Source organism: Solanum pennellii, chromosome 7 (genome assembly GCF_001406875.1).
Source record: "Solanum pennellii chromosome 7, SPENNV200".
Lineage (NCBI taxonomy): Eukaryota > Viridiplantae > Streptophyta > Magnoliopsida > Solanales > Solanaceae > Solanum > Solanum pennellii.
The window spans coordinates 5,282,778-5,300,277 of NC_028643.1; the positions used below are offsets into that span (position 1 = coordinate 5,282,778).

General features: G+C 37.2%; 2 protein-coding genes across 3 annotated transcripts in view; one reads left to right on the forward strand and one right to left on the reverse strand.

Annotated features, from left to right (window-relative positions):
* Positions 1-11,502, forward strand: part of LOC107026106 (galacturonokinase) — a 20,256-nt gene extending 8,754 nt beyond the window's left edge. The window contains exons 4-14 of one of the 2 annotated variants that reach the window (XM_015226960.2): positions 6,008-6,051; positions 6,448-6,601; positions 8,589-8,654; positions 8,989-9,068; positions 9,198-9,297; positions 9,711-9,934; positions 10,354-10,394; positions 10,479-10,507; positions 10,654-10,723; positions 10,813-10,902; positions 11,028-11,502. In XM_015226960.2, coding sequence (XP_015082446.1) covers positions 6,008-6,051; positions 6,448-6,601; positions 8,589-8,654; positions 8,989-9,068; positions 9,198-9,297; positions 9,711-9,934; positions 10,354-10,394; positions 10,479-10,507; positions 10,654-10,723; positions 10,813-10,902; positions 11,028-11,287 — 1,158 coding nt within the window. In that variant the 3' untranslated portion in view covers positions 11,288-11,502. The remainder of the gene's footprint in view (positions 1-6,007; positions 6,052-6,447; positions 6,602-8,588; positions 8,655-8,988; positions 9,069-9,197; positions 9,298-9,710; positions 9,935-10,353; positions 10,395-10,478; positions 10,508-10,653; positions 10,724-10,812; positions 10,903-11,027) is intronic. The other variant, XM_015226961.2, reaches the window with a different exon arrangement.
* A 333-nt stretch (positions 11,503-11,835) lies between these two features.
* The window catches only part of LOC107026107 (ADP-ribosylation factor-like protein 2), an 8,580-nt gene continuing 2,915 nt past the window's right edge, over positions 11,836-17,500 (reverse strand). The window contains exons 3-6 of the mRNA XM_015226962.2: positions 17,436-17,500; positions 15,388-15,550; positions 12,837-12,917; positions 11,836-12,166 (exon numbers count right to left, since the gene is read on the reverse strand). The exon at positions 17,436-17,500 is cut by the window's right edge and continues 46 nt beyond it. Of these exons, the coding sequence (XP_015082448.1) occupies positions 12,029-12,166; positions 12,837-12,917; positions 15,388-15,550; positions 17,436-17,500 (447 nt within the window). The 3' untranslated portion in view covers positions 11,836-12,028. The remainder of the gene's footprint in view (positions 12,167-12,836; positions 12,918-15,387; positions 15,551-17,435) is intronic.

Below are 17,500 nucleotides of genomic sequence, written 5' to 3' on the forward strand. Positions count from 1 at the left end.
TTTGATGAAGATGGAAGCTTGAAGAATGATGGATCAAATGATGATGATGATGTGCCAAAAATGCTCAAATCAAAGAAGATTGAAGGAGGTGAAGCTAATGCAGATCAACGACTGAAAAATGACTGTGATGATCAAAATCATAGTCTACCTGAAGAGGATGCTGAGGTTGAACAGGATGATATGGTACCTGGTACTACTCAAAACTCCAGCCAGAGTACATCAGACTCCCCAGAAGATGATGTCACTCTTGATGAAGAAGAACATGCTGATCAGCTAAATCAGTCTGCTACAAAGTCAGGATGGAAGCATAGTTCATCACATCCTCTTGATAATCTCATTTCTCCTTTGAATTCTGGAATTCATACTAGATCAAAAACAAGAAATCTAGTTGCATTCTCAGCATTCATATCATCTATTGAGCCCAAGAATGTTAAAGAAGCATTAGGTGATGCAGACTGGATCAATTCTATGCAAGAAGAACTCCATCAGTTTGAAAGAAGTAAGGTATGGTGCCTGGTTCCTCGACCTGAAGGCAGAACAATAATAGGAACTAGGTGGGTATTCAGAAACAAGCTTGATGAAAATGGAGTTATTACTAGAAATAAATCCAGGCTGGTGGTGCAAGGATACAATCAAGAAGAAGGAATAGACTATGATGAGACTTTTGCACCTGTTGCCAGAATGGAAGCTATTAGAATCTTAATAGCTTTTGCTGCCTTTATGGGGTTCAAGCTGTATCAAATGGATGTGACGAGTGCATTTCTGAATGGAGATCCCAAAGAGGAGGTGTTTGTCAAGCAACCTCCTGGTTTTGAAGATGCAGAGCTACCAAATCATGTGTTCAGATTGAATAAGGCACTATATGGTCTGAAGCAAGCTCCAAGAGCATGGTATGAAAGGTTGTCAAAGTTTCTGCTGAAGAATGGGTTCAAAAGAGGCAAGATAGACAATACTTTGTTCTTATTAAAAAGAGAACAAAGCATATTGATGTTAGACATCACTTTTTGAGAGATAATGTTGAGAAGGGAAATATTGTGCTCACATATTGTCCAACGGAGGAGCAAATTGCAGACATCTTCACTAAGGCTCTCAGCAAGGATCAATTTGAGAGGAATCGGTTAAAGTTGGGGATGTTGATCTCCAAGTGATGCTTTTAGCTTCCAATAGTGGAACTCCCTTGATGGCTAAAATTGCAGTGCAGGTATCCTTTGTGTGAATTTTGAATATCTGAACAAAGATCTCTTTTGTACCTTTTGTAGGTATACTCTCAGTAGGGACCTGCTCAGCAAAAGAAGCAACTAGAACAATTAAGGAATGAAGTCAAACTCTACCATGGTACCTGGTACATGTCCAGGTTAGCATTTATACATTAAATTTAAACTGAAAAAATTTGACCGTTGAAAAGGCCACGTGTCAGTCATCGGTTACTCTGACCGATCAGTCCCATCGTTTCTCCCTCAAACGACGCATCCAATCACAGGACCTGGCACCTTTTCGCTTCTTTTAAAAAGCCTTTCTTCTTTTTGAAACTCTCATCCGTTTCTTAACTTCTTCTCCCTTTTCACGAAAGGTTTTATCAAAATTAAAAGGCAAAATCTGTCTTCTTCTTCTTCTCTTTGCTGTTCAAAGAAACCTTCCAGTATAACAACCATGTCTTCTCATTCATCTTCTTCTAAACAAATGTTGAATGCTCTCAGTGAAATAGAGCCCCTTGCCTTCTATTCTCCAACCACTACACAAGCCAGACTTCCTCCCCCTTCCAGTCTTCAACAAGACACTCCTGATAACCCTTTTTTTGCCATAGATCTAAATACTTCTGCAGTGCCTACTGGACCTGGTCCGTTTCAAGACATTTTGCCTGACAATATGTTTGAAGGGGATCTACCAAAACATAGGGCTTCCGAATCTAACATACTGGCAGCGAGTGAAGAACTTGTGATTGAAAGCCTGGCCATGATGCGGGAAGAAGCAAGGGCAGATCATACTGAAGTCCTGGAAAGGGAAGAGGTAAGACCTACTCAACCTATCTTTGATAAAACCCCTGATTTAGGAAGGTACTCTTCTTCCTCTTCCTCTGACTCTGCAAATGAGGAGGAGCCATTAAAATGGAAGGTTGAGAGAAGAGAAGGGGTGGGATCTAGAAAAGGGAAGGAAAAGGTTGTAGAGGAGGCCCCTAGGAGACGACCTACTACAAGGTCTTCTGCACAAAAGTTGATGGCTGATGCCTTGAAGGCAAGTGCACGTTCTACTGCTGCAGTTAGAAGTGCAAGAACCTTCAAGGTATCAAATTTTAGAATACCTGAGGCAAATGTGGTTGAGTTGTCTGGAGAAGAAGTTGAAAAGAAAATTAAGAAAAAGAAGTCAGAGAAGAAAAGGGAAAGGGCTACAAGGAAGGTTGAAAAATCACAGTCAAAAGGGAAGCGATCTGAGAAAAAGAGAAAGCGGTCACAGGGACCTGGTTCCCAAGCCAGGTAAGTTGAGAATGTCAACATGCAGGAGGTAGTTGACAACCTGAGGAAACAAGCAGTCCTAGCAGGAAGAGTTTTTGATATGGGGATCATAACTCTTCATGGCATGGATTCTCTGCACGATATGGTAGAGATTCAATCTTGGCTGCATTTGTTCAACAAAAATTCCCCCATTCTCCATGAAGAAGAGGTTCGTGAATTTTATTACAATATTCAATTCAGGGAAGATGGGAGAATCCTCACACGGGTAAATGATGTTGTCATATCTTTGGATGAGGAGGTGTTGAGCAAAATTCTCAGGGTGCCTAAAGAGGGGACCCGGTCTGTGTTGGGCAAAACTTGCTCTTCTGAGTTTGCCTCTATGATTTCTAAGACACCCACAACTAAGGTTGCTGGGATCTATAAGAAAATCATGAAGAGTGAGTATCAGCTGGTCTTTGAGTTCGTCAACAAGGTGCTTCTTCCTCGCACAGAAAAGAGGACACTTGCAACTGCTGCTGATTTGTATGTGATGGAGATGCTGTGTAGCTTTGAAGCCCTGAGCCTTCCTGGTCTAATGCTTGAGCACATTCACAAAACCGTCGTTGAGAGGAAAGGTGTTCACGGAATGGGTTACGGATACTTTCTCACGGAAGTATTCAAGCATTTTCAAATCCCTCTCAGTGTTGCAAAGGTTGGGACAGTTAAACAGACTATCTCTGAGAATACCTTGGTTGAGTGTGAGTGCATTGAAGGAAAGGGCTATCCAAAGAGCAAGATGGCTCAACTTATTGAGGACCAGGATCAGCTTAAACACGAGGTTGAAGAGCTCACTGTGCGGTTGAGTGGAAAAGAGGCAGAAATTGCTATACTCAAAGCAGAACTGCTTAATGCACAGAGTGAGGGACCTGGTTCTTCAGTGGTTCAAGCTCTGGAGAAAGAGAATGCTGAGTTGAAGGCGAAGATAACTGCCCTGCAAGAAAAGGCCATCAAGGATAATGATGCTGCCAATGCACGACTCACTCTTGTTATCCAGTCCCTGTCTCATCCTCCCCCCTCTTCCTAGCCTGTTAATCAATCCTCCCATGTGTCATTTTTTTGTGGCTTATCACTGTGTTGATGGATATTCAGTTTTTTTTAATGTATTTATGTTATGATGGCATGTTGGTTACTTTATTCCTTTGCTGTTCTGACTATCTTCTTTTGTGAATGCTTTTCCTCTACTGTTTGATTGCTTTTTAGCTTTGATCTTGCTCAGTATTTATGTTGACATCACTGGTTTACTGCATATCTTTTTTATGATGCCAAAAGGGGGAAGTAACTGTGAGTAGCTAAATAATAATTAACTAAAGGGGGAATATACAGTCAGGGGGAAATATACAGTCAGGGGGAACAATCCTGGAGAAGATCTCAGATCATTGTTTGTCATCATCAAAAAGGGGGAAAATGTTATTTGTAGTTTTGATGATTTGACAAACTTAGGGACCTCATAAAGGTACTGGGTTTCTTACTTGAATATTGCAGGTTTCTTGTTTGAGTATTGCAGATGAAACAAACCTAGGGACCTAGTAGAGGTACCAGACTCTCATGATGACGAGCCAGTTGACTGCCAGCTGGAGACGGTACAGAAAGTAGGTGCACACTTCCCGATGGCGTCAGAAAGTGTGACTCTTCCAGCCAATGGCAAAGAAGTTTAGGAAAGTGACTTGCCCATATAAAAGGCACTTTCCTAAACACTTTGTGTAGTTTTTGCAACTTGAGAGAAACCTCTTCAAGAACACTTGCAAAGGCTACTAGAAATCTAAGGCAGAATTATTCCAAGAATAACAGCAATCTCTGGAGCTTTTCGTATAGTTGTTTAGGAATACATTCTCTCGTTCTTAACTTGTAAGCTATTCCTGAATCTATAAAGGAATCAGTGTGTAGTGTTGAAAGTCTAGGTTGTCCAGGTGGGATAGCTTAGTGGGTAGATAGTTTTCTACTTAGGCTTGTTAAGCAATAGGGACTGTTGCTTAACTGTAAGATTGATAACTCTTTCTTACGTTTGTTGTAATCGTGTTTTACTTTTGCTTTTGAAGATTAGTGAAAATGATTGAAAATCCTGTGGAACAGGTCGTGGTTTTACTCCCTTAAGCAAGGAGGTTTCCACGTAAAATCATTGTGTTGATTTTACTGCATTTAACTTTCTGGTAATTTTCTGGAGTGTAGTAAGGGACCTGGTCCATTACTTGTTAAGTGAAGGCACATATTCTATCAATTGGTGATCCAAAATGGAAGTTACATTAACATCTGAATTCATCCCAAGAGGATTGAGGCATGTTGTTTTAAGTTGAAGTAACCAGAGTTGTATTCCCTTCCACATGAAAAGAAATAAGTCCAACCTTTCTTCTTCTGGAGTTTGTTGGTGTCTAAAGCTTTGCTTGTACCTGCTCAACCATCCCAAAGTGCCCTCCTGGCCAGTAAATCATGGAAAATTCAACTTCAATATCAAGCATATGAAGGAGTTTTCCCCGGTTTCCGATCCCGACCCTCATGCCACTCAGTTTACCCTTCCAACTTCAATTTTGACAGATATTTTTTGTTATGTCAGATTCGAGCCTTTGAATTAGCTAAATTCTTTGTGATTACATCCAAGTGAGCCTTTATGGCTTCCTATCTGGCTAATTTGGTTGCACAAGAAGAACAAGTTCACCAACTGTGCCAATTGTTGCTGGACTTGGACTCTCATAACTCCAAGCTCTCATACCAATTTGTTATGGTCCCTTATTATGGATTTGGTTATGGGGCATTGCAAAACAAAATCAGAGTCAATGTGGAATAAATGAGGAGTCTGGGAAGAGGTTCTCTTTATGCGACCTACGGTGTTGGTTCGTGAAGAGAGAACCAACAATCACTTGAGTTGAATACTCACAATCTGGAGCAATTTTCTGCATGCATTTTATCAAATTCAAATAACTTTAGATACAACATTGGTAGATTAACCACCCACCTAAGAACAAGAAAGCAACTTAATAATATTACTGGAATGAGAAAGTGGAGAGATAACCTCCCTATTGCAAACAACTGCTACAAAGAAATAAGAAACATAACTGACAGATATGCTGAAGTCTTCTGTTTCTCATTTTAAAAATTTCCATGTGTAACGGTAAACCGCTGGCAGATTAAGGGGGTGCTAACAGGGTTGCTATGAATTGAATCTTTTATCTGGAATGCTGCAACTGAGACACAAGTTAGTAGATGTAGTTATAGGATAGAAGTCATTACTCATGTCCACATTGATGTTCATATCTGTCTTTTACAACACTTGAATTATGTTGACTGTTTTTGGTTTTACTTTGTAAACCTGGAGAAATCTGGCTTAACACTGGAAGTTGAAGCAGCACTGTTCTTCTCTGGTCCACTATGTCCACTTCTCTGCTCCACTATGTTCACTTCTCTGCTCCACTATGTTCACTTCTCTGCTTAATAGCTTGATTTTATGGAATATGTACTAAATTCTATAGTCATTTTCTTTTTATTCTACTTCCTACTCATTTTCTACTAAAACTTCAAATTTGTAGGTTACATTGCAATCTGGGCAATTTGAAGGAGAAGTTCGGCTCAGGTAAATAATGCTGCTTTTAGGCATGTGCATACAAGTGTATAACTACTTGGATATCTATAATGGCATTAAAAAATCTCTATTTGATCCATGTAAATAAGGTTTTGCTGCTGCTGGATCATGAATCTATGATCTCATGTTCATTGATTTGCAGCAGTCTTTTACAATGTGGAGAATTCCATCACTGTTTTACGCACTTAACCTTTTGATGCTCTACTTTTACCTGTATGAATTAGTTTTTTGCCCTTTCAAAAACAATAGGTGATGATAGTTTCATGGAATCAACAGTATAAATCCTGCAAAAAGCATCGAACTCCTAATGTTATCAATTCCAAATTTTATCAAACTCAAAATTTGATTCAGGTATGAATTTATGCCTCACATTTTTTAATATCACAGAATAGACGAAGTTCAGCTTCCTAAGCATATGTATGGGACAAATGGTTTAACTGAACAAATGGACTCATCCCCACCTCAGGAAGAATGGAAATGGGGTAACTATGCTAGAGGAGCAATCTATGCCCTGCAGAGCAAAGGAAATCATCTGAAAACGGTTAGTAAGATTTCTTTGGCTGCTGGTTGATAGACATACGTGATATGCTTAGTTTTCCAAACCAGTTGATTCCATTTATGTTATCGAGATTTACAAAAAGGTTTTTTCACATTAAAGAGAAGAATGAGTGGAAGCTTGTTTACAATTGCTGTTTAAGCACTGCACCGAATCTGCAGTATTTTCCATTAATTACTTATTAAAGTGAGTCAATTATATTCAATCAACTTGCAGATCCTTTTTCTGTGAATTGCAGCTGCCTGGTTCTAGATGTTGAAGTCTAAAATTTTACATTCCGTTATTCATTCCATAGGTGGACTTCTAGCTCGTTAATATAGATTTAGATCCTTCCATGCACCATCCAACTTTCACTTCTTATATCTCGTATGTACTGAAATGATTGTTTCTACAATTTTGTTCCGGTGGAATGATCTATTATGACCACTTACAAATTGAATAGAAGAAAATGACCTTTCCTGATCTCTTATGTGTAAAAATGAAGTTCTCTTGTAAAAAAGACATAAAACTAAAATTAAGTTCATATATTCTTTCTTTGTTCTGCTTAATGCTGTCCGACAGGGAACCCATTCATTATTATTTGAAAATATATATTAGTCACCATGCATCTGCAAATTGTTTGAGTACTGGTTACTGGAAGATGATGCTTCTGGTTGTTCCCATTTGGTTTTCACAAAGATAAGCTAAAGATTTTCAGTAAGAAATGTTATAGCTATGAGATATGCTACATATGAAGTTTTGATGATAAGAAAACATAAGAAACATGATCAATGAACTAGACACTAAACATGTCTCAGATAGGGACTAGTAGTGTTTATGACATGACTACTGCAAGAGCTGATTACAGGAGCACACTGCAAGAATCGAACGAATCAGGTCCTTCACAGTATACTGGAGAAGAGTGTTGATCAGGCGCAAAGCAAGTTCCAAGTACATGAAGGATTCTTTGAGGAATTGGGATTACGGCTAATCACATGGATCAAGGAACAAGAAATCAAAATGGAAATATTACCATATTTGCACGCACGGAAAGAGTTTTGGAAATAGGAGAAAACAAGTGGAAGTCGAAGTGTAAATGGAAACGAAGTTTGAAAGAAGGATGCACATCCAGCAAAAAAATATGATAATAACAAGGACAGAAGACAGTCACATAGCTTCTAAGTGGTTAAGGAGAAGACCCCACCTATTTTGGAAAGGACTTTTAAGACTTAAACGTGGACAATTCTCAACTTATGAGCTAACTTTTTTAGGCTGAGTTAGGACCAAAAGTTTATTGTGACCAATTCTTTACTCTTAGTGTACCTAATGTTAGATTTGTGATGTTGTTCACATTTGAGATGTCTAGTCCTTGGTGTGGCACGGGATAGGGTGTTAAGTATCCCATATTGATTGAGTGAATGGTTTGTTGTCTCATTTGATCTTGGAAAATCCTAACCTCCTGAGTAAGTTTTGCAATTGAGTTAGGCCTAAGTAAGTTTTCTTTACCTTGTACTAGAGATAAAACTAGCCCTATTCTTGGTTTAATGTTGGGCCCATTTTATGTTCTCCACACCTCGGATGTTTAGTCCAGTGTTATGTCTGTCACATTGGTTGAGGGAATTGGTTATTGTCTCCTTATTTGGTCTTGTGCAATCCTCACCTCATGAGCTAAGTTTTTAAGATTGAGTTAAACCCAAAGATCCATTTTCTTAACATGGATGACTTCTTTCATCCTTCCTTTCTTGGGCCAAATCCAGTAGTGTTTATTGTTATTTTCCACTGAATACAAAATGTGTGGTTTCTAAGTTCAATTTTGTGGTTCTAATCTCGGATACATTCTTCTGTCAAAAGTACTGTTTCATTATCTGCTCTATTTTATTAGCAGTCACCTTGATCTGTATTATTTAGCACAGTACTTCTATTTAACAATTTTAACCGTAGGTGCATCATATCTTTCATTTATACAATTCTTGCTGGAAACTTTTTCTCGCAGGGTATCACTGGGTTTATCTGTGGTTCTGAGGGTCTTGACAGTTCAGGTCTCAGCTCTTCTGCCGCGGTAAGTTGTTTTTTCCATCACTGCCTTTGAATTTGCTTTAGTTAGACTATCAAGAAATGTAGTTCCTATTTTTTAATTTTAGAGAAATTCGTGTGATCTGGTGAAGTTAGTTTTCCCAACCCTGTAAGGCCTTATGGTGGACTTTTTTCTTTTTGATGTTGCATCCTTGAGAAAATAAAAATATCGCTGTTCACTTTTTCCTTTTAGGAGATTTGGTTTGCATCTTTGTTCTTTTATAGAAGTATCTGTTCCTTACAGTGACTGAGATATCCTATTCAGTATAACTTTTCTTTTGTCTTCTGGAATTTCATTTAACAATTGTCATGTTTAACAGGTTGGTGTTGCATATCTGTTGGCTTTTGAGAGTGCGAATGGTCTTGTAGTGAGCCCAACAGAAAATATTGAATATGATAGGTATGCTACTTGTACAGTGGTCTCGTCTTTGTTGCTAGCAAACTCATTTAAGATACCTAGTGCTTCCTTTGCTATTTAATTTGTGACATTATTTTGGTATGAATCTCTTGTTACTTTTGTTGCATGCAGGCTGATTGAGAATGAATATTTAGGTCTGAAAAATGGGATATTGGATCAGTCTGCAATACTGTTATCCAGCTATGGCTGTTTGACCTTCATGAACTGCAAGGTGATGCATTTTATTCCACACAATAAATGGTTGACTTAGCAAATTATCTTTTATGTTAATTGAGTTTTGAGAAGTTGTTAGAAAGCTCTTCCTGCCCTTGAATATTTTTTGTTCTCCCTTAGCATCAGCTAAAAAAGTGATACCGTCTCTTCTCATTTAACTTGCGATGCTCTTGAGATGTATGAAGAGAGTTTAGATGTCAATCCTGAAATAATTGAACATAGGAACTTTAAGCAAGCATGACTATGTGCAAGAAAGGAAGGAGGAAAATAGAAGTAGAAATAATTTGTTAGTAGTCAAAACTGCATGATGAGTTGGTTTGCCTTTTCATTTATGTTATTTGCTCCAACTTTTCTCTTGTTACAGTTTCAGTTTTAAATTATGGCATCTTTTGTTGTTTTCTTATGATACAGATTTTGTGTTCTCTGGAAAACTCTGACAATTATAGACCACATGTGCAGACCATAAAACACAAACTGATACACCCGCCAACAGTGGAAAATAATCATGAAGGAGAGTTCGGTAATGCATACAAGATACTGCTGGCCTTTTCAGGTCTTAAACAGGCATTGACAACAAATCCCGGATATAATCGGCGAGTTGCGGAGTGTCAAGAGGCTGCGAAGATTCTGTTGCAGTAAGATATTTTCCTACTCTATTGAAGCTTGCATCCTGGAATGACAATCATTTCTTCTTTTTTCAAGTTATGGTCATGAAATGCATGGCCGTTTATTGATTGAATAGTAAGACTTGGAACAGTAAATCCTAGATATAGGCCACTACTCTCCATTAAGACAAATACGTTATATTTTAATCCTGAAGGAAATGTACCAAAAGAATGAACATTCTTTAATGATTGAATTTCAAGAATTCTTCTGGTCTTTTCTGAAAGTGTGAAGCATTCTAAAGACTAATAAAATCTTGTTGATTTTTTTGGAATGCAATACAAGTATGATGATGTTTTGATGAGATCTAATTGATTTATATTACAGCTATCATTTCCGGGACTTACGGGTATTTTTTTTTCTTCTTCTGACTCTAAATTTGACCTTCTAGAGCTTCGGGGGATGAAGAGATGGAACCTGTTCTATCAAATGGTAGGATTCTCGGCCTGCGTTTGTCATTGAAATAGTGATGCAGCTTTAATGATGATGTTGATAACAAATCTATTGTTTATGCAGTTAAACCAGAAGTTTTTGAAGCCCACAAGGTAAAAATCCACAAGTATATATTGGATGTTTAATTAGTCAACCATCATTATACAAAGGTCGTTTGCGACATTTATATGTGAAAATCTTCTTCGCATTTATATGGATTGATTGTATTTATACCATGTTTCTGGAATTTTCTTTTCAGAGCAAATTAGAAGCCAACCTAGCTAAACGAGCAGAGCATTATTTCTCCGAAAATGAGAGAGTTATGAAAGGTATCATTTTTTACAGACCTTTACTCCTTTTTATTTTTATGTTTAGCTTTAGGACAGTCCATTCATAACTCATGTGTGATCTGTTTTAGGAATTGAGGCTTGGGCTTCAGGAAACCTTCTAGAATTCGGAGAGCTTATTACAGCATCTGGTCTAAGTTCTATTCAAAACTATGAGTGTGGTAAGTGTTAATTTTCTTGCTTGATATCTTAATTTCATTGTTTTCGATACACAACTTTCTCGATAATGTATGTCTGTCTGAGACACAGAATAACCAAATCTTGAACTGAACTTCAATTATTTTAGGTTGTGAACCACTGATACAGCTATATCAGGTTCTTCTGAAGGCTCCTGGTGTACTTGGGACACGGTTCAGTGGTGCAGGATTCCGAGGCTGCTGTATTGCATTTGTAGAAGCAGATAAAGCAGAAGAAGCTGCAACCTTTGTCGTGGACGAGTACAGTAAGCTCCAGCCTGAGTTGGCTAGTCATCTTAACCAAGGACCGGCTGTATTAATATGTGATGCAAGTGACTCTGCACGCGTGATAAGCAACACTTTCAGTTAGCTAAACTAGTAAACGTTCATAGTTATAGCTCCATAATATCTCATTTTTTTTCATTTCTTCTTTTCAGATTATTTGTATTTCTGTACCCTTTGAGCACTTCCTATTATTTCATTTTCCACATTTACTTTGTGTATATTAAATTGGACGCTGGAGTGGCATTACATCAATAAATTGTATTGGTTAAGGATTATAAGAACTTTCTTTAGTGATTGTCACAATAATTGTTTTTTTTTAATGTTGTACTTGTTTCTTTTATCTATTGAAGGATATGGTCGTAAGGCTGAAACTTAAAGGAATTGACGGAAGGGCACCGCTAGGATGGAGTCTGCGGCTTAATTAGACTCAACACGGGCACAGTAAGGATTGATAGACTGAGAGCTCTTTCTTGATTCTATGGGTGGTGGTGCATGACTGTTAATTCCACTTAATTCCGTTAACAAACGAGACCCCAAGTACATAGCAAGAACAATCCTCATAGATTATAAAAATTATTAATTTATGAAGAATTTATTTGGTCAAGGACAGTTACTTTTTTGTGCAACCTGCTATAATTACAACAAAAGACTGGCATATTGGGAAAGGTCTTAAAAGAATTTCCTCACAAATGGTCATTTTGAGCAGTAGCTAGTAAAATTCCACTTGCATGATTTTCTTTATCTTTACATGCACAAATGTTGTATATCCAAAAGATCTTAACAATGTCATCTTGCAGGAATCAAAATCTTAATGTAAAATTTTCACTTAATCAAGCATATAGATTCGCGATGCAACGTCTTGTACCAGCCAATCAAATCCCTCAAGTAGCCCGTCTCCTGTGTATGCACTACATCCCACGATTCGCCAGTGCCTGCTGTTGTCCATAGCCTCCAGATTAAGCACCTTAATCAGAAGAAAAAAGTTAATGTCCCCTCTCTGTGAATGTCAAGTTTTTATGAATAATTGACCATACATAAAAGAAGCAGATCTATGTAGAAATAGGTTACTAGTCAATTGAAGTAACTTGGAAACTACTACATAATACTTTGGCATAATACATGAGCATGTCCATTAACTTGGCCTTACTTGACAACTATGCCCCCTCCAACTTTGGATGTGCACAAGTAGATATTTCAACTAGTATAAAGTTGAATAAATAGACACATGCATCCTACAACATGACAATTGTGTCCTACGTGGTATCCTACGTGTATTATGTCATGTAAGACGCGTGTGTCTATTTGTTCAATTGTATACAAATTTAAGTGTTTACTTGTGCATACCCAAAGTTGGAGGGCACACATGCCAGCTAAAGCTAAGTTAAAGGGGGAATTGATGTATTATGCCTAGTACTTTCTCAACCACCACTAGAAAGAAGCTTCTCTCCTGATCTCTCAGTTTTTTGGTTTGCATAATTGGATTTCAGATTTTTGAACGAAACAAAAGTTCATGCTTAACCTTCGACATAATTGTTAAGGGTATCATAGATTGCAACCTTACTAGTTCCAAGAGTAAGAACTTCACATCAATATTCATTCGACACAGTTTAAGGTATAACAAGAAGCATCCTTACTTTGGCTATTTCATCCGGAGAAAGAGCACCTTGTATGTCCTGCTTATTTGCAAAAATCAATAATGATGCTCCTGATAGCCTCTGCACGGACATATAGCACTAAGTGAAAATCATTTTCAATGATTGACATTGTAGATTCCCTCTTTGTTGCTCTACATTGTTACCGGTCATACCGAGCCTCACCAGAAATGAACTGTTACCTTTATGAAGAATAATCAGAGAGAATATTTTCTGCAATAATCAAGTTGCAGAGTACTCCTGGTATTGAATGAATAAAAATGAAAAAAAAAAAAAAGAGTATTCCTGGCATCACTTACTGAAGTGCTTGAAGAGATTTGAATAACTTGTTAAGAACAAAAAGAAAACGGAAATAATGTGATAAACTAACTAAAATGACAACAACAATGGATTCATTCAATAACGAAATTCGACCTTTGTGCCTGCTAATTAAAGAAAGGAGGAGGTCAATCAAAAAGAGATGTTATTAATGAGAGGGCCTTGATGCACATGTGGAAGTTCTTTCATGAATAAGCCAACCAACACTTACTAATAATGGAGTATGAGCTTACTAATGTATAGGATATGTTACTCTTTTCCTTGAGTGCAGTGAAGGACGCCTCACCCACCGATTTTACTTATGGCATCATACATTTTTTTTTCAATCAAACGGATTTTATAACAATAAAGAAAGACCTCTATTTTGGGATGAGTCATGTCCCTAGATGATATAGACAATCCATAGGACATTCAAAGAAGCTATGCACCTTCAATAAATTTTAATGACAGAAAGATCTGTCATCCTATTCTCATCTAATGAAAAGGGATTTGCACGTTCTTTTTTGGGACACATAGGCTGTTACAGATACACAAAAGAAGACTTTTTGAAGCGCCTAATGAACACATTCAACAAATCCAACAAAGATCAACAGCAAGGTTTATGCCTCTATTGTGCACTTATTAACATGATGATGTGAGGATGGACAGTTAGGCAACTATCTGGTAAAATTCTATTGGCACAACATTATGAAACATGTAACAAGATGAATAGAGCTATTAAATGTGCATCACTGAATAGGTTCTGTGAACAATTTATTATTTTCATAGCCACACAAATAAGTTCCAGAAAAAAATCCTTAATTGAGATTATCAATAGTATGATGATTTTGGCTGAGGGTGGAAGGAAGCTATAACATGTGGTGCAACTTGCATCAAACAAAATTATAGCATTCGTTACTTGAAGCCTCCACTGTAGAGGAAAATGCAGCAAAGAAGCAAAAGGAATGTCGCCAGAAAATGACATGTAAATGATTGCAAACACTAATTAACTTAAACATAACAAAATATTCAAACAAGTGACATAATAAGCAGAAGCTGGCAGCATTTCCACGACGAAGTCTGAGATTGGATGCGCTTTGACATGTGAATTTACTGAAAACTCATCCCCTTGCTTCTGACTCACTATTTTGCATTTAGATCACTGGAAATACTCCCTCCGTTCCAATTTACATGGCAATATTTCCTTGAAAACTTTCTAAATTTGGAAACAATTTAACTTAAACTTCCCAAACTTAATGACAAGCTTTTATAGCCACACATGTTTCAAAAGTCTTATAAACACACAAATGCCATGACAGGATTAGACCATATGTTTCAAAAGTTTTTCTCTCTTTTTTGACCTCCTTGCCCAGTCAAACTATGCCACACAAACTGAAATGGAGGGAGAAGCATAGGTATACAGTATAAAAAGTATGCACGCATTCTGTGCCATAACTGAAACTTATTCCCTAGTTTCTTGACCATTATCTTGCACTTAAAATAGTATAGAGCAGGTAACACCAAACCAAAGCATGCACGGTGTAGATTGTACACGGCTCAATTGTCAGTTGTTAGAGTCAGTGATGCATTTGGGAGAGACCTTTTAAGACAGTGCTAAATAGGAACAAGTAGTTCCAACAACTCCATCCCCTATGTATTACAGTATCAGATATGAATTAAATTCAACATCTTGTTTTAGGGAACACATGCTCTGGCTTCTTCATGTATTAGGGGATGTAGTTGTATTTTTTATAAGGGTGGGGACACACGTCTTCCTGAATGACACTTATCACGTCACCATCGCCCTTATAAAAAAGAACTCCATCCACTAATACATGAAGAAGCAAGAGCATCTGTCTCCTAAAACAAGCTGCAATGTAAAACAAATCGGGAATCAAAATATCTCACTAGGTTAAAAAACCAACGGAGAAGTGCAAATTCAATGGTTTGCTGCCTATAAACATCGTAATAACCAAAATCATAAATCTACATGTCTTAAAAATGAAAATGTAACTATATAGAAGCAAGAAAAGTTCAAACAAGTTGTATCCTTAACTTGGCACAACTTATGAAGGACTCCCACCACTGGATACACTCGTACGAAAGTAGTTAGTAGAAGAGAAAAAGGGGGAGTTGGATCAGTATACCACCCTAAAAATCCATATGTTTTTGGAGTTTTTGCACAAGGGAATAGATGAGGTTCAACAACAGAAAAGAGAACCAATATGACTTATACCTCCTCCTTCAGAAGATTATGTAGCTCATATCTGCAGTCATCTAGCCTTCTCAGATCAGAACTATCCACAACCCACACCAAGCCATCAGTTTGCTCAAAGTAGTTTCTCCAATAAGACCGTATTGTTTTCTGCCCCCCAACATCCCATATATTGAGGGTATACCTGCAGCATGTCAGGTTAACTTGAAATCAGCTATTTTGAAATTTCAGCAAAAGAATCTCATTTCTAACAAGAATCAGTTAGAAGGAATTAAAACTACTAAAATGATTTAAACATACCAGATAGTAATTTCAAAAGACAGAAAAAAAATTTTATGACAAGGGAAACCTGTAGCCGCTACCCTTTAGGTGCGCACAGGGTAAAACCCCCGCTCCTATGCAATAGCTTGCAAACCACATAGGAGAGGTAACCCGCACTAGGCAAGCACGGTGCGACCAGCTCGTTTGCCCCTTGCTTTCGCTGGCAAGGGGTTTCGAACTTGAGACCTCCAACATGGAAGTCCCAAGCCCAAACAACTGGGCCACCCCGAAGGGTATTCCAAAGACATACATATTGACATAACTTTGTTTCTGTTGTGTTTTTCAAAGGATGGAGCAGCAAAAAAAATATTAGAACTGATTGAAATTGTCTCTGAAGTTTTATTAAGTATAGAGAGTTCAGTAGTCGATTAAAAAACAGAAAATGTGCAAAATTCTGCAGAATAAAATTTAAAAAACCTCAAATATATCACTTAGACTTATCTAACTGAACCTAAAATTTTAAATTAGAGCAAAGACTTCTCCTACAACTAAACTACTTATTATTCTAGTAAATCAACACTAACAAAAGCAAATATTCAACACTCTTCCTTTGCTTCAATTACTGCAATTGGAAAAGTTGATCCTCCTAAACTTATGCTTTTGTTGTTTGTGATGGAGGATTGTTTTGAACGTTTTTGAACTTGCAACTTCCGTAATATGGTTTGTTTGTTTGAAATTTCCACATATTGCAACAGGTCTCCACCAATAATTTTTGTTCTAGGTGTGTTTCCCTTTTGAAGGATAATTAGTCTTTTCTCTTTTGTTTAGCGGATAAAAGCACACACAGTTGACTTGTCTTATATAAATTATAATGGCTCTTCTTTGCTTTGTGCTTGAAGAACACTTATTAATTCTTTAACAAAAACAGTAGTTCAACAGAGAGAATAGATTGATTTTTAGACTCTTCTAGACGGGAGATTTAAATTCGAATATCTCTGAAACTATCACCAGAAATTTTTTCATCTATTCTGTCATCTTTGAAATCCTTGCCAAGCAACCTGATTCTATTAACGATTAAGAAAAAAATCTTGTTATTACACTAAGTAATAGTCTCATTCTCTTTCTCTTTCATCCTAAGAGATTCAAAATCTCTTTTCAAATTATAAATCTGTATTTGTCTAACTCAATCACTTTCCCTTAGTAGTCTTTTTTGAGCTTTTCCCAAGTTCTTTTGTTGTCTCACATGCAATGATTTTAGAGAAATGAATTTTGAATTACAGTTTTGGCGTTGTATTTTTTGGTTCTCTGCAGAATGAGCTTTAAATTGGACTCTGGACTTAAATGAAGTCCCAAAAAGTTTAGGTCTCTGGCAGCATAAAACCGAGAACTCTACCCGCTATGCAAAATATAGTCATGTCCAAGCTTGAATAAAAAGAGAGGGTGTGGTAGGTTGATGAAATGTAAACAAAATAGGCTATCAATGAGTACACAGAGGATTCATATGCTGATCCCAACTGTTTCAGGATAAAAATAAGTTGATTAATTAACAGCAAGCCAAGGCCCTCAAAAGTAACTCAAAAGGTAATAATCAAGAGTATGTTTAAACGAAACAATTCTAGTTTTAGGGAATAAAATAATCTAAATGATTCAACTAATCACATAAATATTGCCTGACAAAGTACATCTTGGACATGTAGGTTACAGTTAAATGAGTAACAACTATTAATAGGAATCAAAACATTATTGAAGCAGGATAACTGAATGCAGATTTGAGAAAAAAAAACAGAAAGAAAGCAGAGTAGCCATACTTCTGATACGTAATGGTTTTGATGTTGAAGCCAAGAGTTGGACTGATGACACTTGTGTCTTCACC